This window comes from Mytilus trossulus, chromosome 12 (assembly GCF_036588685.1).
Source record: "Mytilus trossulus isolate FHL-02 chromosome 12, PNRI_Mtr1.1.1.hap1, whole genome shotgun sequence".
Taxonomy (NCBI): Eukaryota; Metazoa; Mollusca; class Bivalvia; order Mytilida; family Mytilidae; genus Mytilus; species Mytilus trossulus.
In genome coordinates, this window is record NC_086384.1 from 55895121 (window position 1) to 55917696 (window position 22576).

At 33.3% G+C, this 22576-nt stretch overlaps 1 protein-coding gene across 5 annotated transcripts in view; it reads left to right on the forward strand.

Annotated features, from left to right (window-relative positions):
• The first annotated feature begins 1407 nt into the window (after positions 1-1407).
• The window catches only part of LOC134692891 (kazrin-like), a 72719-nt gene continuing 51550 nt past the window's right edge, over positions 1408-22576 (forward strand). For 2 of the 5 annotated variants that reach the window (XM_063553514.1, XM_063553518.1), the window contains exon 1: positions 12799-13890. In XM_063553514.1, coding sequence (XP_063409584.1) covers positions 13776-13890 — 115 coding nt within the window. In that variant the 5' untranslated portion in view covers positions 12799-13775. Of the gene's footprint in view, positions 1758-12798; positions 13891-16167; positions 16321-22576 lie in introns of those variants that run through there. The other 3 variants (XM_063553512.1, XM_063553511.1, XM_063553516.1) reach the window with 3 other exon arrangements.

Consider the following 22576-nt stretch of genomic DNA (forward strand, 5'->3'; position numbering starts at 1 on the left):
CCACCATATATCAGTTTGGTAAGAAACATTTTAGATTGTCAGCTGTTACTCTCTCACGGGCAGTCTCCTCCACCATATATCAGTTTGGTAGGAAACATTTTAGATTGTCAGCTGTTACTCTCTCACGGACAGTCCCCTCCACCATATATCAGTTTGGTAAGAAACGTTTTAGATTGTCAGCTGTTACTCTCTCACGGAACAGTCTCCTCCACCATATATCAGTTTGGTAAGAAACGTTTGAGATTGTCAGCTGTTACTCTCTCACGGAACAGTCTCCTCCACCATATATCAGTTTGGTAAGAAACGTTTGAGATTGTCAGCTGTTACTCTCTCACGGAACAGTCTCCTCCACCATATATCAGTTTGGTACTTTTATTCTATTATTTTTATAACACTTGTTACATATCTTTTATTATCAGTGTTCTGCATATGTTATTGTTTATAATATTATTGTGGGTATGCTATATGCCCTCCTGGGGCCCTAATTTGGTAAATAAAAATATTCTATTCTATTCTATTCTATATTATAAGTATATACAACAAATGAAAATTGACCAATGTGGACCTTATTTTCGCAATTCCATATATTGCTTTATATACATGTAGTTTACAACAATAGACTTTGTTATTCTTGTATTATTTTAATTTTAGTTTCTTGTGTACAATTTGGAAATTAGTATGGCGTTCATTTTCACTGAACTAGTATATATTTATTTAGGGGCCAGCTGAAGAACGCCTCCGGGTGCGGGAATTTCTCGCTTCATTGAAAACCTGTTGGCGACCTTCTGCTGTTTTTTTTCTATGGTCGAGTTGTTGTCTCTTTGACACGTTCCAAATTTCCATTCTCAATTTTATGTGAGCTACTGATATATCTTATTCTTATTTGTCTTTTGATTTTGTGTATATCAATGTTATAAATATATTCGGTCAAAGACTATTAGGAACCGATGTATGTTTCTGATTACACCAGTATACATGTAAGTTAGATAGTTTATACTCATAAAGCCATACAAGTACAAACTGGTTACAGAGAAGTTAAAAAATGATATACATAAAAATAAAAAATAATTAACTGTTTTTGTTATAACAATTCTATAAGAAATCGACAAGAACATGCACTTCCTATATTAATGTTAGTATAGATAGTCCCTGGCAAGAATCAGTATACTCTATGACAATTGAATGCGGTTATAATTTATCAGCAAAAATGTTGAACTAAATCACCGTGACCTACTTACTTTATCCTGTAATTAAAAGATTGCCTACTTCATTCAATGCACTTAAGGTTTTCATTCATTAAACAAGCGATTGATTTATTTAGTTATTTAAAAAAAGGGTATCAAGTTATTTGTGTTTTCTCTCACTTGATCAAAAGATTTATTCACCCCTGTTAAAACAATAGAAGAACCCATGCAGCGCATGACACGTGCAGGAGTGGCCTTGAGCAAAGTTGACAAGGTGTGCAGCAATATAACTGAATTATATCTATGTAAACAAAAATCAATGGTTAATAGCCATGAAATGACACTAATTATTTCATATTTACGGCTACGATAGATCAATCACACCTGCGGGAAGATTGTCATCGATTTTTTTTACCTTTCGACATTTTTTTCGACCCTGTTGATCATGTTGGACATGTTGACATTTTGGTGATGACAATATTTTGAGATTTTATGGAAGATAGACGGAATAACAGCTAAAAATGAATACACAATTAGAAGGAGGAAGCCCTGAGAGAATTAATTTGGTCAAAGGTAAGTAGATATATTGATTAATATTGTGTGTTTTGATAAAATCTAAAGACAAAAAAGGTTGAATTCATTACTGTCACGTGGTTGTCCTACTTTCAGTTTCTGCACTTTCACTTTGACGATGTTGGATATTTAAACATATTTTGTTGCAGCAGAATAAATTCTTATTTGTTATGCATCAACTACAAGCTATAGAAGATCAAGAAATAAGATAACCTGAAAAGATATCTTTTAATTACTCTATAAATTTCTTGGCATTAAATGGTTGTATTTGTCAAATGTAATTATGTAAAGAAATGGGTGTACAGCTTCATATGTTACTTTGTAGTGTTAGAATATATCTTTAGTTAGACTATAGGTTAAGCAGGGCATTCCATTCATTTTTGAAGTGCAGGTATCTGAAAGATTTAGCAGTAGGGGGAGTCTGAGGAATTTTATATTGTAGATGTGTGTTTCTTGACAATTTATAGGAAGCCATAAATGTGTAGGAATAGTTATAGTTATCAAAGGTACCAGTATTATAATTTAGTATGCTGAGACCCGTGTTTCATCTTCATAAGACTTGTATCAAAATATTTATAAAGCCAAACAAGTACAAAGATGAAGAGCAATAACAATCCAAAATTCCAAAAGGTCGTGCCAAATACAGGTAAGAAAATCCTTTTTTTTTTCCTCGAAAAATTCTAAGTTTTGTAAACAGGAAATTTATAAAAATGACCACATTATTGATATTCATGTCAACACCGCAATATTGACTACTGGGCTGGTGATACTCACGGGGACGAAACGTCAACCAGCAGTAGCATTGACCTGGCAGTGGTGTAATCAAAAGTACCAGGATTATAACTTGGTACACCAGACGAGCGTTACGTCTACATAAGAGTCATCAATGAAGCTCATATAAAAAAATTGCTTGAGATAGACCACAATTTGATCTTTGCCTGGTTGCTTTAATCAGTGCCCATTAAAGAAACGAATAAATGATATTCTGCACAAGAAAAAATAACAAGTGAAAGGCTGATCCTTCAACTATTTCTGATTGTGACATTAAATTGTCCACTAAATGAACAATAGTATACTCCAAAGAATGTCATACATACATGACATATATATGTAGTTAAATTGTCAAAACCATTTAAGGTATTGACAACATGCATTACTATAAACCTCTTGATGCAATGATTTCAATCAGCAAGCTTATCCGAGAAAGGTAGATATTCCAGGGGCTGATCCAGCCATTTTAAAAAGGGGGTTTCCTAACCCAGGACAAAGGGGGTCCAACCCCTGGAACCCCCCTCTGGATCCGCGCCTGTATTCCCAAATATTTTAAAGCCTGGTGGTCTAAAGAAAAACTGTCTGAAAAAAAAAGATAATCTGCTATGAGGTAGTCTTAAGATAAATTATGTAAGAAACTTTTAACCCTTTCTGACTGAACAAAAGTGTTACTTATGTGTCAAAGAGACAATAGTGAGTCATGTCCCAAATTCATATTTCCAAACAAATGTTGAAACAGAAGCTAGATTTTAGTGTATTATGAAATAGTATACATTGTTTAATACTATTTTGATTTAGTATTCCTAAATTTGTTATCTTCTATGCATGTATCTTTTTGTCTGCCATCATGGTAATCTAAATATAATATTGATATTATGAGATTTGCCTTGAAGTTTGAAAAATATGTTCTTAGATGCTCTTTTGGTGAACATTCATGAATCCAAAAAGCTAGCACTTTTCAAATTGAATTATCCTAAATGTAGAAAAATATGATTTTGTGTCAGATGAGTAAGCTAATACCATTTTCTACTGTGCATTGACTCAGTAAATTAGCTTTTGTATTCAATATTATTGGTGATAAATTATTTTTTACTTTTTACAAACTGGATGCAGCTGCTGCCAGTATTTGCAGTATTTGAACTTTCAATTCATAACTTTGCAATGTATTACTATAATAACCAATCAGTCATCAGAGTTAATATACGATTGATTTACTTTGATATCGTCATATTTATGAAATGACTTGAGTAATGAATCAAATTGTTGGATATTTTTATATAAGTATATTATATACATGTAGAACCTCATAATGGTTTAGAAATGTTTTATATGATAAGATTCTATCAATTAAATGATTTTTAAAAATCAATTATTGTCCTCAGTTGAAGTTGGGTTATTTTTTTTAAAACAAAAATGGTAATTCAACAGTGGTTTTGAAAAGATATAAGTATAAATCAAATTTGAAGTTTTTAAAGGAAAAAGTCAATTTATGTAATTGCCTTATGACTTTTTTAGATTCATTTATTTTAAGGAGGTAGAACTAGGTTAAGGGAAATAACTCTTAAAATCATCAGTACGTTTGTGTCAACCATTTTCAAAAGTATATTCTAAGCTTCTAGGTTACATAGATTATTTCCAATCTGTTTCAGGTAAATGCTTAAAAAACATTGATGATACTTGACTTTTACAAACGCATAACTGATTTAAAGAGTTATCTCCCTGAACTAAGGTCTACCCCCTTAAATGCAAATCATTGAATTATTAAAAACTGAAGAGTTTATTTGAAGTAGCATCATATCTTTTAAATAATATTTGCAATTCTTATATATATATTCTGTTGTCAGATAGAAATGTTTATCAGTATAGGAAACTGTCAGTAAATGGGAGGTAACTCAAATGATATTATTTTATTTACCAGCATTTTACAGTGAGAATTCTATGACTTATTGGAAAAGAGTTTTATAAACCAATATGGACAATTTGAAGATGATGAAAAATTAAAGACGTGTTGGAAGAATAGACTTTTCAAAAGATTTCACATCAGTGGACAGTTTCAATTCAATGATTTTTTCAGTATAAAGATTGTTGATGAATCAAAAGGAAGAAAATTAATTTTATTTCATTTTGATCATAGATCTGACTTTTTTTTTGTCAACAGGTGCTTTAAAAAAACCCACCACACCTGTTTCATAAACGCCCATATTTGAACACTTATCATTTATTTTGACTTCCCTTTTTTGTTGCTTATGTTTAAATTGACATCAACACTTTAAGGTGTTTTAGATATCCCATTAAGATAAAAAAAAAAATTTCTTAAGCCTCTTTAATTCCCACATTAGTGTTGTTAAAAGAACTTTTTTATTCCCTTCAAGGAATATGTACTTATTTATTTTTCTACACCCAATATTACCTATATATTTACCTATATTTTAATTGTACAAATATATTATCTGATTTAAAGATGTGAGTGTAATGGGTTTTCTAATTGATTGAATTTTATTCCTTCAATGCAGATTGATAATCTAGAAATGTCATTAGGGTTGGGAAGATTGACTTTATGTTGAAGTCGGACCACTTTCTGTATGTATCTTTTTGTTATTAAAGTATGTCATTTATAATGATTGGGATTAGGTCGACTTTATGTTGAAGTCCGACCACTTTCTGTATGTGCTTGTTTGTTATTAAAAGTACTTAGTCAATGTGCCTGCATTTCAGGGAATGAAGTTTATCTTTGAGCCAGTACGAGGGAAGCGAGAAAAGCAATCCTATTGAGTTGACCAATGATAATCTGTTTATTAACACTGGAATATATTTGTTGTGATTATAATTTTTATCACCTCATTTTTAAGGTTGAAGAAAAAAATATTTAAAAGTTCACTGTTTCCTTAAGGGTTTTCAAACAATGTTATTATAAATTCATTTAAATGTAGAGTGCATACACCTTAACAATCCTATTATAAAGTATTAAAAGGTGTCACTAAAAATTCAGACAGTAGTTTGTTCAAGACTTGAAAAATTAGCTACACAGTGGCTCAAGAGGTGTAATTTATTTTAAGGTTACCCAGGATTAACATGTCTATTAGTGGGGTGAAAGTCCGGGTACATCTGCTCACAATCACACTTCCGATATAAAAGATATAAAAGATAAGAGTCCTGTCCTTGAAGAGACGCACACACCTGAAAAATTTACCTGAACCTTGGGGTCAAATTGAATTTTTGTTTTCACATGCAGTTACAAATTTAAAGTTTGATATTTAATATATTTATTCAAAACGGATATAATGAATGGGGGTTTAAATATTATAAACCAATCGGATAATGAGGCTTCGTATTTAAATATAGAATAAGCTAATCAATAAGTCTGTCTGGTGTTAATTAAGGTAAAATCGTTAGTCAGAGTTTACCTGCGTTTGTTATTAACAAGGAAATCTCGTGTAGATTTCCAGGTCATTGAAATTGACATTTTATTTTGGGAGGTATAGCAACATTTTTCGTGAGTTTTGCTGTTTGGGATTTTTGTGTTTTTGACGCTACAGATAAAATGAGGAATTCAAATTTTCTTCTGAAAAGCGTGAGATTATTTTTAATTGATGTTTTATTAATATTTGTGAATTTTTTTGAAGCATTGAGAAAAAAAAAAGTACTGTTTAATTTAAGATCTTTGTTTAATGAGAGAAGTTGTAAATTTTAATGAAACTAACTTTAAAGTTCTTTAAACTGTATGAACTGATTATGTAATGGAAATTGAAGTTAAAAGGTGGATGTTTTTTAAGGGGATATTTGTAATTCTAAGAAAAAGACAATAACGAGATAGTTGTACTGGTTTTTCCCAGACAAATAGGATGTATTTCAACTTAAAAAATCATTAAAAATTGTAACTTTTACCAAGCAAGGTTTAAACTTTTAATAAATTTAAGTTTTTGATCAACAACTTTTTAAGAACAAACATTCTTTATAAAGTGTGTTGTAAACCATTTAAATGCTGTTTGTAATTTAAACTAAATAAAAGTCTCCATTAACGGAAATTTGTCCAATTTTTAGTCCGAATAAATTGAATCAATTGAAACATGTAAAAAAGTTTTGGTCCATAGCAGCTTATAAGGTCAAAGGGAATAGTTCTATTAAATGCATGTTACACACATGTATTATAAAATTTGATATTTCTAAACTTTGATAAAAATGTAATTTTGTAATAATTCTATTGATACTGTAATCAATTAGTATCACCTATAAATAGCTTATATTTAACTTTTATATTACTTGTACAGAAGAAGTGTAATTAGCTATAAAATTCTTTCAAGAGATTCGGTAATTAACAGAAAAAAAGTATTCATGATACCCATAGACATAATATAGGAACTTTGTGTTATATTTTTGTTAGAAGAAATACATGGATAATGATCATTGATAATTCTAGCACATTTTCCTTCTTTTCTAAACTTTAATTACTCTTCTGATTTTTTTCTGATATGTTCTATTTCTGGAGAAATTGTCATGGAGGATTTAGGTGATGATTTTTCTGTGTTTAAACAACTTCTTATATTTTTCTAATGCTATAATTATTTAATGAGAATCTTTATTGGATGATTTAGGATGATGATTTTTCTTTGATTCTGAGTTTTTTATGTCCAGTGTTATATAAATATTTCTAGAGACTTTTTCATGGATGACTACAAATGATGATTTTTCTTTGATTTGTAATTTTTTTCTGGCCACAGTTTAGGATAATGATTTTTCTACATTTTCGTATATTTTTCTGATTAGTTCTAAATACATTGGCAGAATATTTCATGGACGACTTGAAATGATGATTTTTGCATCTTTTCTCCCTCCACAGCTGGGTTCACCTGGACAATGTTATGAACTTCTGATTGGATAATTGATCTTTGAGCGCCTGGCATTAATTAAGGGATCAAAATAACGGATAATTAGCCAGGAAGTGACCACTTAACACCTGTATTTTCACCTTTGCTAATTCTGAGAAGGAAGTTTGGCTACTTTATAGACTGCATCTGGTGTATGCACAGAGTGATCGATTGCATCTGCAGCTAAAATTTGTTTGGCTATTAATTATAACTGGCCTTGGGATATAGAAAATGAATAACTTTTCCAGTTAATTGTGTAATCTATTGTTTTAGTTTCTTTGTTGTATGTGATTAATTGGAAATTATTTTCATATTCTGTTGACAAATAAACCAGAGTTAATGGATTAAACTCAAAATACGAAATATCCACTGCTTCAAAATAACTGCTTATATATTTTAATTGGACTATGCAACTAACACCAGTGTATTAATAATCATGGTATGTTATTTGATTTTAAATTCGAATATATTATTTAATTTACTTTTGAAATCATGAATTGTATGTAAAAACTATGTATACCAATTTGGTTTATTTACATGATTTTACAAATCTTAATTTTTGCATCTAGGCTATTTCTTCTTATATATAATTATCATGAATGGGCTTAGTTCTCAATTTTCCTTGATGAGTTTCTTTGACAATATGGAGATTTTATCTTCAAAGGCCACTTAATGATAACTCCCTGTAGTGTTGGTTCTATACTTTTGTTCTTCTTAGGGATCTTTCAATACTAATTATAACCTTTATCTTTATGCAATTAATTGTATTTCTGAATTTCTGTCCATTTTAATTGGTCTACTCCTTATAATTATTTCTACATGTTTGTTTCATCAATAGGTACTGATGCTGGCTTTTAACTAAATGTGAATAAACTTTGCTGGTATTGGCTTTGCTCATTGTTGAAGGCGGTACGGTAACCTTTAGTTGTTCATTTTTGTGTCATTTTGGTCTCTTATGGAGAGTTGTCCCATTGGCAATCATACCACATCTTTTTTTGTATTGGTTAAGATATTTAGAGAAATTGATTTTATGTGGTCAGTAAGTGGATGACCACAAAGTGTCTGTACATAATTACCAAATGACTGCAACTAATTATTTCATGGTCAATATTGCTACACATACTGGACTTCACATATAATTATAATTAATATTTAATCAGATGGACAAATCAATAATCCCATGTGTTTGATGGACTGGAACATCAGATGTCATTAATAATCTGTGTAATTGTGACAATACGCTGTTAATTACCTGTAGACAATAGTTCTAGATTATCAGCGGGAATTTGATGTTAATAGTCCATGTGGATTATCTTCAAAAGCTTGTGGACGGTCAATGTGGATTATCTTCATAAGCACAATATATGTGATCTCTGATTATGTTGATTGTAACACACGTGGACTAAGAATTGGCTCAAACTCTTGAGGAAGATATTTAGAACCTAGAAGAAAATGTTGATTTTGACACATCTGGATAAAAAATATACATGATATTCATGAGTTATGTTGATTTTGACACATTTGGACTAAGAATTAGTCGAACTCTATAAATTAAGAATATATTTGGAAGTTAGAAGAAATTTCTTATTTTGTTGATTTTCAAGTTACACCTGGATAAAAAATATACATGATATTCATGATTACGTTGATTGTGACACATTTGGAGTCAGAATTCGATTGTACCCCCTAAAAGAAGATATTGGGAACTTAGTTTGTAGAGTTGACCAGAATCAATAATCATTGTAAGAAGTACACCTGTTTAAAAACTGTGTGATAATTAATTATTTATTGATCGTAATTATCCATAATTAATTAAGGCTGGATTTCAGAGACCAGAGTTAATGTATAACCTACAGATAGTCATTTTGGAATATATCACAGAAAGAGAAATAGTGGTGCGTTCCAGCGAGGAATAGATTGAGGATAGCAAAGGACTGGGCATGAATCTGCAGTAATTTATAAGTCATAATGATACTTATTTAATTGTGCATGACCAGTACGACAACTTGACAAGAGGGTTGCTTGTCTTGTATTGCTGTCTGTCATATTTGTTTCTTTGTTAACTTTTTTGTCATTTTAATCAGACAATTACTTTTCCTGTTTGAATTGTTTCTGTTTAATGATTTTGTCATCTCTGAACTTTGTAAAGTTGTCACTTGCACTATATGCTATGGGTTTAGCTCATTTTTGAAGTTTACAATAATTTATAGTTACTTACATTACTTTAAATTGGTTTTCCTGTTTGAATAGTTTCTCTTAAATGATTTTGTCATCTCCAAACCTGACTCATAATATTATCACTATATGACATGGTCTAGCTCATTGTTGAGGTATACAGTGATTTGTAATTGCTTATATTACTTACCATTGGTTTCCTGTCTGAATTGTTTCTCCTGACCTATTATAGCTGACCATCATGATATGATATTGGTTTCCCTCATTGTTGAAGGTTGTACTGTGACTTAATGTTTCCCTCATTATTCACGTCCATCGTTTTGACTCTTTCTCACTAGCAATTTTTACCACATTACTTTCTGTTTATGCAATAACTTCCTGTTCAGTGGTTAAATTAAAGTAGCAAATCGGTTGTATGGATAAATTAAGGTCAACTTAGGTCAAGTTACAATAAATTTGCTATTTGGTACAGATTTTGGTAAAAGCTTTGCAAACAGCTATGGCTTGTTAGCCTTATTATAGCTGAAAACTTAAGCAAATAATGCATCTATCTTTTTAAAATTTTTTTTGTAGATATAACTGTTTGAAAATCTATCAAAATATGTGAACATTTGTATAGACTGCACATAATTGACATTTAGTTCAACCCAAATTTTGGTTTGGTATGTGTTACCCCATCTTAAGTTTAATGTGCACTGATTCAAGGACATTTGCTTGTCTTTTTCATGGTTTTTGCCACATTTTTGTTGATCTCTATGATCGAGTTTAAAATTGTCAACAAGCCTGACCTGTTTTAATTTTAAGTTTTAGTGTTTGAGTGTCCCCCTAAGTATATTCTTAATCTGTTTCTTCGTCAAAGAATGGATTCAGTTTCACATAATTCATCACATTTCTAGGTGCTATATAATCTAAGGTCTAAGATTTCAATGTTCTCAGACTTCCAGCAAAAAAATCTATACCTGACTGAATATTAATTTGGCATCAAGAGTTGTTTGTCAATCTTAACAACAAAGAATTAATAGTTATTGACTAGCTGTCTGTATGATCATATGAAACCTGGTGGTCATTATAGCCAAGGACAGAATAATTAAGGACAAAACTGACCACAAAGAATTAATATATATATAGTTATTGACTAGCTGTCTGTATGGTCATATGAAACCTGGTGGCCATTATAGCCAAGGACAGAATAATTAAGGACAAAACTGACCACAATCATAGGAAATTAGCATTGATATATCAAAATTATCCTCCAGAATTGATAGTGAAGGACATAGGATATGAGCATTTTTAACCAGTGGTCTGGATGAGGAAAACGTCATGTGTTACATATTTGTTTTTCGTTCATTTTTAAAAAAATAGATAAATAAGGCTATTAGTTTTCTCGTTTGAAATGTTTTTCATTGTCATTTTGGTGCCTTTTATAGATGACTGTGCGGTATGCTTGTTGTTGAAGGCTGTACAGTGACATTATAGTTGTTTTAATTTCTGTGTCATGTTGGTCCCCTGTGGAGAGTTCTCTCATTGGCAATCATACCACATCTTCTTTTTTATATTCTCTAGTTATTAGGCCATTTTTCTCTTTTCTTTATATTTTAACACCCCATTATTCTCTTTTCCATATTATTGGGCCTATTTTTCTCTTTTCCTTATTTTTTGGCATTTTTTTCTGTAATAGACAAATGTATTGATCCCTCATTTTCTATACTGTCATCCCCATCAAGACCATCCTATAAGAACCAGTGGCAATTAATAAATCCAACTGAATGTGTGTGTTTAAAAATAATGATCATATTCTAAAATCTAGCTACTGATCTTAGACATTATGTGTTTTGAGTTTTAATTCTTTTTGTGTTGTTTGTTTGCATTAAATAATGCAGATTGATGCATACCTCTCACATGATCTTCTATTCACACAATGCTTAAATAGTTGCTTGTTTTATATGAGTCATATTTTTCTGTTTTTAACTTTTTCCCTTTTAATGTCAGTTTATTTGTTTGTGCCCGTGACCAGGATTTGAATCTTGAAAAATATACTGATTGTTTTAGATGTTCTTTTGACAGAAAAGTTGAAACTACTTTCATAACAATTCTGTTAGGAAGCATACAGTATGGTCTGGATGGGGTCCTTCGTTTCTGTATTCTTTACATTTTAGTCCATTTTTCTGAACAATATATTTTGCTCATTCAGGTCTCTATTCTTTATTTATTTTGCCCATTGTAGTTTCAATTCTTTTTATTGTGTCTATTTTGTCTTTATATTTTCCCCCAGCATTCTAGACTCAATCCTGTTACTGTTAATCTTCCATCTAAACCCTCATGTATGTTTACATCATATATTAAGTTATGAAATATTATCCCTAAACTCTTGAATGTTCTAACCAATCGGCTATCAGATTAAATTAATTAAGGAAGCTATAAAAAATATGTAATAATTTGTATATATGGTCATCACATGATGTTTTTAATACCCTACAGTTATACTTTTTTTTGACAAATTATGAAATTAATCAAAAAGATAGTTTGAGGCAAAGTCTGGTATATAACTCAAATTATTGTTTGTAATGAATAAGATTTTTATATGAAAATCATTAGGGGGCCATTAATATGTAGTTGTATCCTTAAAAAATATATATAAACCCTTAAAAAACCATTGTGCTGAAGTTGATTGATTAAGGAATAAAAGTTTTATGCTCATTTTAGACTAAAATTTTAAAATGCTATAAATGTAATAGTAAATTTCCAATTAGCTTAATTTAAATTGCCTTGATAGCACTTTGACATATATCAACATTTATATTATTATTCTTTAATTTATATTAACGACCATGTTTTCACCCAAACAAGGATATTGACAAGACAACTATAGTTAAAGCAATATATATAATTACGCTATTACGCCATCTACAACTGTATTACTAAGTATTATATCAGTCTTTAATTATCTACCTTGTTCAAGCCCCGAGGGGTCAAAGGGTCATTGGACATTGATAAATCACTAATATCTAAGAAAAATATTATTTGAAAAAACACCTTTTGATCAAATGTCAAAGTGCTATTTGGCTAAAATTGTTTTTGTTGACAAATTGAGGCAGCATTTTTTTGCTTTTCTCTGTTAAAAAATAGATGATCATAGTATGAATGATATCTCTTCGTAGGATGTGATTTGTGATTGAGGATTTTTCATTAAAAGAAAAAAGACCAGAGCCACAGGTGAATAGAAAGCAAAGTGTTTTAACAGCTGATTATATAATTTGATTTAAATTTAAAAAAACTGAAATTTTATTTAAATACAACTGGATAATCGAAAAATCCAGAGATAATATCTAACTTGGAAATGAACTTATTTTTGCTTGATTGAGCTCATTTAAAACTGCACGGAAAACTTTCATTAGTGAATAGAAATTGCATTCTATTGTACGACATTTGGAAACGGGTCACAGATGGACTTTCTTACCTTTGAATGCACATGTAATATTATTTAAATAAGGTGGAGATTTTTAATATGCATTATAATTCGACAGTAAATACTGAATGATTATCAGTGTTGATTTTTCAGTCATCGACATTTAGGGTGGTTTAAACCCACATATAAAAGAAACAATAGCTTCGTAGTGTGCTTGCGTGTCTTGCTGAATCTTCTAAACAAATACTGACATATATTGTCAATAAGAGTATATATTCTACACTATAGGAAGATCGTTAAACTGATTGATCTCAGAGGATTTACGACAGATCTCGTGTATGGTAATAATCTCTGAATTGAATACGGACTGGTATACTATGTAACATATTATTGAACCAATTTGTGACAAAATAGTGTAAATTATATACGGTCATGATTTGCAATTTAAATTTGGCATTAGACTTGTAAACAGAAGTAGATATTCACTGTGCTCGGAACAACAAATCCATGTCCTACTTCTAAATGGAAGCTGTGGAAATTATTGGAAATATTATGTGTGAAATAAACTAAACAATAAATAGTGCTGATACATCTAGAATAGTAGGAGTGTATTACTAAATTAGATAATTCTCATCAGTTTATCGGAAAAAATACAAAACATGTGGTAAATACATGTACATGCATTTGTCGACTGTTATCAATTTAAATAATTGAAAATGTAAATATTGTACAAGTGACAAGAAATCGTCGTAATCAGTGATTTTTCACCGTTATCAATATACATATATATATTATTTGATAATGGATCGACCACTCAGTTTAAACCTGGATAGTCTGCCTGTCAACATCATGTCGGAAAATGCACGGAAAAAATACACAGAGGTTTTCAATAAGCAGAACAATATCGCAGAAAATGGTAAGTCATGTTTGCTATTTATTGATCAAACTTTGAAGTCAGAACTAACATCTTTGAGGTATTTGAGTGCAGACATTAACATCTTTATTTGGTCTCCTGAGTTTTTGATATGTTCTACGGGTTGGAGTTGAGGGTGAAAAAAAAGGGGGGGGGGGCAAATTTAGATGTCTTACAAAAAGGCATATCTGGTTTTAAAAGTAATGTTCATCCTAATATGAGTTTATTAAGAATGTCATTTGTTCAATACTGATTTCTGCTGGACAATTGGATTAATATTGGACTGACACTATAATGTGGTTATTTTATCATCATTGGTATCAATTTTTGTGGTTTTGTGGTTTTTGATATAAACCTGAAAGATTAAAATTTTGGACCCAAATGAAAATATTTATTACATTTGATTAGATACAAAATTTAGTTGTTAATTAAAAGAGGGAAACATTGAATGTAACCAAATTAAACGGAAATATTTCATTTTCGTAGAAATGGATTGACATTTTTGTGCAAATATTATTGTGAACTTGCATGCTTTATGATTCATTCTCAAAATGAATCTTCTATGACAATGAGAAAAATTAAATAATTTTTTTTATTTTGTATATTTTATACTGGTTGGAAGATTTTTTTCCAAATTCAAATTTTAAAAGTTTTTTTTGTTTTTGCACAACTGGTAAATTCAGTTTTACTCTATTATAAAGTTAGATATTATTCATATCTATGTCTTTAGCATATTCTGACCTCTGGTCAATGGCTTAGACAAATTCACCTGTCAGTCTTTTGATTCAAATCAGAATTTGTCCTGTCAAAACTTCAGATAGGGGAGATAATTCACAATTTGAAATCTTTTATTTATGATTTCAATTTGTATGTATGTGTGTATACATAGAGTTATCAATATTTGATTTTTAAAATGTATAAGATTACATTAGATTATGATGTTTGTAAACCTTCGGAACAAAGGTGTATTATGGCTTGACCTTGTGTAATAGTCATTGACACAGAGAAATAATATCTGGGCCATATTTTGACGTGGATCGGATTGAGAATAAGCATGAAAAAATTAAAAAAGAATCTTTTGTTGTAATTGAAATAGTTTGATCTCAATGTTTGGAAAAATGTCAACACTATTAGCTAATGTTTGAAAAGTTTACAATTTGTTAGGTTCAAGTCTTTCAAACCTAATGTGAAAAGAGTGAAATGTTTTTTTTTTTTTAAGTACTTGTTTTTAAAAAAGGGGAGACATAAAATTTTGATGTCATTTTGTTGTTTGTTTGGTTGTTTTGCTGTATCATTAACATTATACCTTATAAACTATTACTGATTGTACTACTGTCCAAAACATGAAGTCTGGAATATGCATGAAATATTTGCAACAGGACGTCAGTCAAACTACAATCAATCAATATATTGAAAGAATTCCATTTGTCACTGCGGGGCCTGGGTGGCCAAGTGGTCAAATTAGTTACTACTGTGATCACTAGCCAGTCAACACTGAGGTTGTGAGTTCGAACCCCACTTGTGCAGGTGCACTCAACTCGAGACTAATTGACTAGGATGGTCAGTTTTCCGATCGAAGGTCTGTGGTTTTCTCTGTGCTTTCTCCACCTATTTAAACTGACTGCCACGAAATAGACTAAATACAGGGCTTTAAAGTGGCATTAAAACACCATAATTCAAACCATTTGGCACTCTAAAATTAATAATAAACTTCAATGTCATTGTGTTTTCTTGCTAGTCAGGTGTCACTCATATGTAACTCTTGCACATTATAATAGTTACATCTTTTGATATTCATGTTAAGTTTTTCTTTTTTTTGTATGAGCCCATTTTTATAAAAGCAGACATTAAATTAAAAAAAATGAATCACTAGTGCAAATAATGTTATGTTGTACAAGTCCATAACAACGTTATAAACTTCATAATTGAAAAAAAAATTGAGTTTTGAAAAAATTGAATCACTTGTGCAAATAATCGGTGAGTTGTAACGGAAATTTGATAAGGTGCAAGTCATAATTTATTACCTGCGAAACCACATATTTGTCTTGAAGTTATTTTGAGTAAATATTACATACATTTCAATTAAACATAAACAAAAACTAATGTTATATAAATAAAAACCTTACACACATTACATTCATACGATGTAACCTTAGGGTAACTTACGAAATTTAAAACCAAATCTTAATTCTACCCCTTTAAATCTACCCAGGTAGAAAATTAAGATAAAAAAAGAGAATATTATGATTTAATTGTGTTAGTGGATGTTTACAACCCCTCGTCAGACACAATTACATCGAGGTATTGTTATTGGCCTCACGTAGCCATTGAAAATTTGGTTGTAAAATACTTGAATGAGACTTGTTTCAGGAGTGAAAATTACTATTTTTATGTAATTCATTTTTACGACCTTTTTGTAGAGTGTTATTTGAGGTAAGTTGTGAAACGATTGTCATAATTTTATTTGATATCTCATTTATACAAAATGAATTCGGTTAAGTTACAGTATGGCGAGTTATTTTTGCGTCTTCTTTTATTTGCACGATATACAGGCTGTAAAGAGACTGTAAAATGTTCACTAAATTAATAATTCACGACAACTTGATTTGATAATTGAGCTAGGCTAAGATTTGGTTAAGATATTCAAGCTCTGAGCTGTGAATGCTAATATACTCGTAGATCTGTTTTGAAACATGCAAGAAAAACCACTAATTGTCCTTGTCAATTGTGATAGTGACGCACACTTGCAATGAGCCAGGTTCAAACTTACAATCTCAGTGTTGACAGGGCCTGGTTAATTAAGATAGGAGCACACCTGCAATGAGAAGGCTCAAACAATCTCAGTGTTGACAGGGCCTGGTTAATTAAGATAGGAGCACACCTGCAATGAGAAAGCTCAAACAATCTCAGTGTTGACAGGGCCTGGTTAATTAAGATAGGAGCACACCTGCAATGAGAAAGCTCAAACAATCTCAGTGTTGACAGGGCCTGGTTAATTAAGATAGGAGCACACCTGCAATGAGAAAGCTCAAACAATCTCAGTGTTGACAGGGCCTGGTTAATTAAGATAGGAGCACACCTGCAATGAGAAAGCTCAAACAATCTCAGTGTTGACAGGGCCTGGTTAATTAAGATAGGAGCACACTTGCAATGAGCCAGGTTCAAACTTACAATCTCAGTGTTGACAGGGCCTGGTTAATTAAGATAGGAGCACACTTGCAATGAGAAGGCTCAAACAATCTCAGTGTTGACAGGGCCTGGTTAATTAAGATAGGAGCACACCTGCAATGAGAAAGCTCAAGCAATCTCAGTGTTGACAGGGCCTGGTTAATTAAGATAGGAGTACACCTGCAATGAGAAAGCTCAAACAATCTCAGTGTTGACAGGGCCTGGTTAATTAAGATAGGAGCACACCTGCAATGAGAAAGCTCAAACAATCTCAGTGTTGACAGGGCCTGGTTAATTAAGATAGGAGCACACCTGCAATGAGAAAGCTCAAACAATCTCAGTGTTGACAGGGCCTGGTTAATTAAGATAGGAGCACACCTGCAATGAGAAAGCTCAAACAATATCAGTGTTGACAGGGCCTGGTTAATTAAGATAGGAGCACACCTGCAATGAGAAGGCTCAAACAATCTCAGTGTTGACAGGGCCTGGTTAATTAAGATAGGAGCACACCTGCAATGAGAAGGCTCAAACAACCTCAGTGTTGACAGGGCCTGGTTAATTAAGATAGGAGCACACCTGCAATGAGAAAGCTCAAACAATCTCAGTGTTGACAGGGCCTGGTTAATTAAGATAGGAGCACACCTGCAATGAGAAGGTTCAAACAATCTCAGTGTTGACAGGGCCTGGTTAATTAAGATAGGAGCACACCTGCAATGAGAAGGCTCAAACAACCTCAGTGTTGACAGGGCCTGGTTAATTAAGATAGGAGCACACCTGCAATGAGAAGGCTCAAACAATCTCAGTGTTGACAGGGCCTGGTTAATTAAGATAGGAGCACACCTGCAATGAGAAGGCTCAAACAATCTCAGTGTTGACAGGGCCTGGTTAATTAAGATAGTAGCACACCTGCAATGAGAAGGCTCAAACAACCTCAGTGTTGACAGGGCCTGGTTAATTAAGATAGTAGCACACCTGCAATGAGAAGGCTCAAACAACCTCAGTGTTGACAGGGCCTGGTTAATTAAGATAGGAGCACACCTGCAATGAGAAGGCTCAAACAATCTCAGTGTTGACAGGGCCTGGTTAATTAAGATAGGAGCACACCTGCAATGAGAAGGCTCAAACAATCTCAGTGTTGACAGGGCCTGGTTAATTAAGATAGGAGCACACCTGCAATGAGAAGGCTCAAACAACCTCAGTGTTGACAGGGCCTGGTTAATTAAGATAGGAGCACACCTGCAATGAGAAGGCTCAAACAATCTCAGTGTTGACAGGGCCTGGTTAATTAAGATAGGAGCACACCTGCAATGAGAAGGCTCAAACAATCTCAGTGTTGACAGGGCCTGGTTAATTAAGATAGGAGCACACCTGCAATGAGAAGGCTCAAACAATCTCAGTGTTGACAGGGCCTGGTTAGTTAAGATAGGAGCACACCTGCAATGAGAAGGCTCAAACAATCTCAGTGTTGACAGGGCCTGGTTAATTAAGATAGGAGCACACCTGCAATGAGAAGGCTCAAACAATCTCAGTGTTGACAGGGCCTGGTTAATTAAGATAGGAGCACACCTGCAATGAGAAGGCTCAAACAATCTCAGTGTTGACAGGGCCTGGTTAATTAAGATAGGAGCACACCTGCAATGAGAAGGCTCAAACAATCACAGTGTTGACAGGGCCTGGTTAATTAAGATAGGAGCACACCTGCAATGAGAAGGCTCAAACAACCTCAGTGTTGACAGGGCCTGGTTAATTAAGATAGGAGCACACCTGCAATGAGAAAGCTCAAACTTACAATCTCAGTGTTGACAGGGCCTGGTTAATTAAGATAGGAGCACACCTGCAATGAGAAGGCTCAAACAATCTCAGTGTTGACAGGGCCTGGTTAATTAAGATAGGAGCACACCTGCAATGAGTGGGGTTCAAACAACCTCAGTGTTGACAAAGCCTGGTTAATTAAGATAGGAGCACACTTGCAATGAGCCAGGTTCAAACTTACAATCTCAGTGTTGACAGGGCCTGGTTAATTAAGATAGGAGCACACCTGCAATGAGTGGGGTTCAAACAATCTCAGTGTTGACAGGGCCTGGTTAATTAAGATAGGAGCACACCTGCAATGAGCCAGGTTCAAACTTACAATCTCAGTGTTGACAGGGCCTGGTTAATTAAGATAGGAGCACACTTGCAATGAGTGGGGTTCAAACAATCTCAGTGTTGACAGGGCCTGGTTAATTAAGATAGGAGCACACCTGCAATGAGAAGGCTCAAACTTACAATCTCAGTGTTGACAGGGCCTGGTTAATTAAGATAGGAGCACACTTGCAATGAGTGGGGTTCAAACAATCTCAGTGTTGACAGGGCCTGGTTAATTAAGATAGGAGCACACCTGCAATGAGCCAGGTTCAAACTTACAATCTCAGTGTTGACAGGGCCTGGTTAATTAAGATAGGAGCACACTTGCAATGAGTGGGGTTCAAACAATCTCAGTGTTGACAGGGCCTGGTTAATTAAGATAGGAGCACACCTGCAATGAGCCAGGTTCAAACTTACAATCTCAGTGTTGACAGGGCCTGGTTAATTAAGATAGGAGCACACCTGCAATGAGTGGGGTTCAAACAATCTCAGTGTTGACAGGGCCTGGTTAATTAAGATAGGAGCACACCTGCAATGAGAAGGCTCAAACAACCTCAGTGTTGACTGGGCCTGGTTAATTAAGATAGGAGCACACCTGCAATGAGAAGGCTCAAACAATCTCAGTGTTGACAGGGCCTGGTTAATTAAGATAGGAGCACACCTGCAATGAGAAGGCTCAAACAACCTCAGTGTTGACAGGGCCTGGTTAATTAAGATAGGAGCACACCTGCAATGAGAAAGCTCAAACAACCTCAGTGTTGACAGGGCCTGGTTAATTAAGATAGGAGCACACCTGCAATGAGAAAGCTCAAACAATCTCAGTGTTGACAGGGCCTGGTTAATAAGGATAGGAGCACACCTGCAATGAGAAAGCTCAAACAACCTCCGTGTTGACAGGGCCTGGTTAATTAAGATAGGAGCACACCTGCAATGAGAAGGCTCAAACAATCTCAGTGTTGACAGGGCCTGGTTAATTAAGATAGGAGCACACCTGCAATGAGAAAGCTCAAACAATCACAGTGATGACAGGGCCTGGTTAATTAAGATAGGAGCACACCTGCAATGAGAAAGCTCAAACAACCTCAGTGTTGACAGGGCCTGGTTAATTAAGATAGGAGCACACCTGCAATGAGAAGGCTCAAACAATCTCAGTGTTGACAGGGCCTGGTTAATTAAGATAGGAGCACACCTGCAATGAGAAAGCTCAAACAATCACAGTGTTGACAGGGCCTGGTTAATTAAGATAGGAGCACACCTGCAATGAGAAAGCTCAAACAACCTCAGTGTTGACAGGGCCTGGTTAGTTAAGATAGGAGCACACCTGCAATGAGAAGGCTCAAACAATCTCAGTGTTGACAGGGCCTGGTTAATTAAGATAGGAGCACACCTGCAATGAGAAGGCTCAAACAACCTCAGTGTTGACAGGGCCTGGTTAATTAAGATAGGAGCACACCTGCAATGAGAAGGCTCAAACAATCTCAGTGTTGACAGGGCCTGGTTAATTAAGATAGGAGCACACCTGCAATGAGAAAGCTCAAACAATCTCAGTGTTGACAGGGCCTGGTTAATTAAGATAGGAGCACACCTGCAATGAGAAGGCTCAAACAATCTCAGTGTTGACAGGGCCTGGTTAATTAAGATAGGAGCACACCTGCAATGAGAAGGCTCAAACAATCTCAGTGTTGACAGGGCCTGGTTAATTAAGATAGGAGCACACCTGCAATGAGAAAGCTCAAACAATCTCAGTGTTGACAGGGCCTGGTTAATTAAGATAGGAGCACACCTGCAATGAGTGGGGCTCAAACAATCTCAGTGTTGACAGGCTAGTGATCATTGTAGTTGTACCACTGGTACTTGAAGATCACCAAGCCAGAGCCTTAACTGTGGCCCCTTGGGCAAAATTGCCTGACTAGTTTGAATTTTTTTTAAGTCTCATCCCATTTTGTAAGTAAGAGGTTATTTATATAAACATAAGAAAACGAATTTAAACAATAGCAATATCTATCTTATTGATCCATCAATTGATTTATTGAAAAAAATAGAATGGAACATAAGGGATTTGTATGACTTACGTAAGAGTACAGATGTTAATTTCAAATGTTGTAACATTAGCTGTTAACTTGTTTTATGCATGCTTAGCATCAATTACCATATGCATTATCTACAGACTTAGGGTATACATCTTTGAATTAGTTGTTTCAGCTTGGTGCATTCTTTGCTAGCAGATTCTTGCAGCAGCATTATATAATAATATATTCTGTGGTTGGGGAGAGAATCTTTATCTTATCTCCCTCTAATCTTGCATTTAATTGGTCATTTAGACAGCCTGGAAGTCAATATTTGAATCAATTGTTTCAATTAGGAGCATTCTCTTCCAACAGATTTTTACAGGGGCATATTCTGTGGTAGAGGAGATAACCCTCAATAAAAGGGAGATAACCCTTATCTTATCTCCCTTTTTAATCTTGCATGTTATTGGTCATTAAGATAGAAATCTCAACAAACATAGAAATTCTGACATCTTAGGTGCAATATCTAATTATCTGTGATCAACAGGTGCCCAAGTCTTAATTTGACAATGTAATTTACGATTGAAAAGTACAAGTTAAAATACCATATAGGACTCCTTAGTCCTTGGGTGGTAGAGGGATTACCAGGCTTTTGTATTGACTTTTGATTAATTTAAAAATAAAAGTACAGTTTTTATTAGAAAGTACTTAGAAAACTAAGCAACCAATTAAAGTATTTTGTCAAGAATAATTTACTTTCTTTGTTGAATTGCAAGAGGTCTAATCAACTTCAATCTCGTAAGTATAGTGAAAATCATGTTTATTGTTTTTCATTGAGTTTGGTTTTTCACAGGGAGTTAATGGTCCTAAAGTTGAGTTTCTTTTTAACCATTTTACCAAACTATAACTAGCTGTTACATATTTTTATCTGATATTTTGAATAAAAAGATAAGAGTTTTTGAAAGACTTAATATAGCAAAAAGGTACATGTATACTGTGGAATTATTATTTTTATGGGACACCCGTTGTCATGGACCGTGGGTAAAGATGAACCTTGAATTTGTTAGATCAAGTTCAAATTTTTTACAATCTTAAATTTAGATCAGATATCTGCAAAAACACCTTGTTGTTCTTCAACGGATTAAAGACAAAAAATTGCTGAAATACAACTGAACTGAATTATTACCAGACATGGATAAGATGAAGATTAACTGATTAAAGGTGCAATGTTTGATTTTACAACCAGGGGGAATTTCCTTCCCTTTCCTATATATCCATATTTGATTCATTTTGACATGTGGGACAACAAAGACATTTTTATGTAATTTATATTTTTCTTTCTTTAAAAGCTTGAATGAGTCTTTGTCAGGTATGAAAACATATTA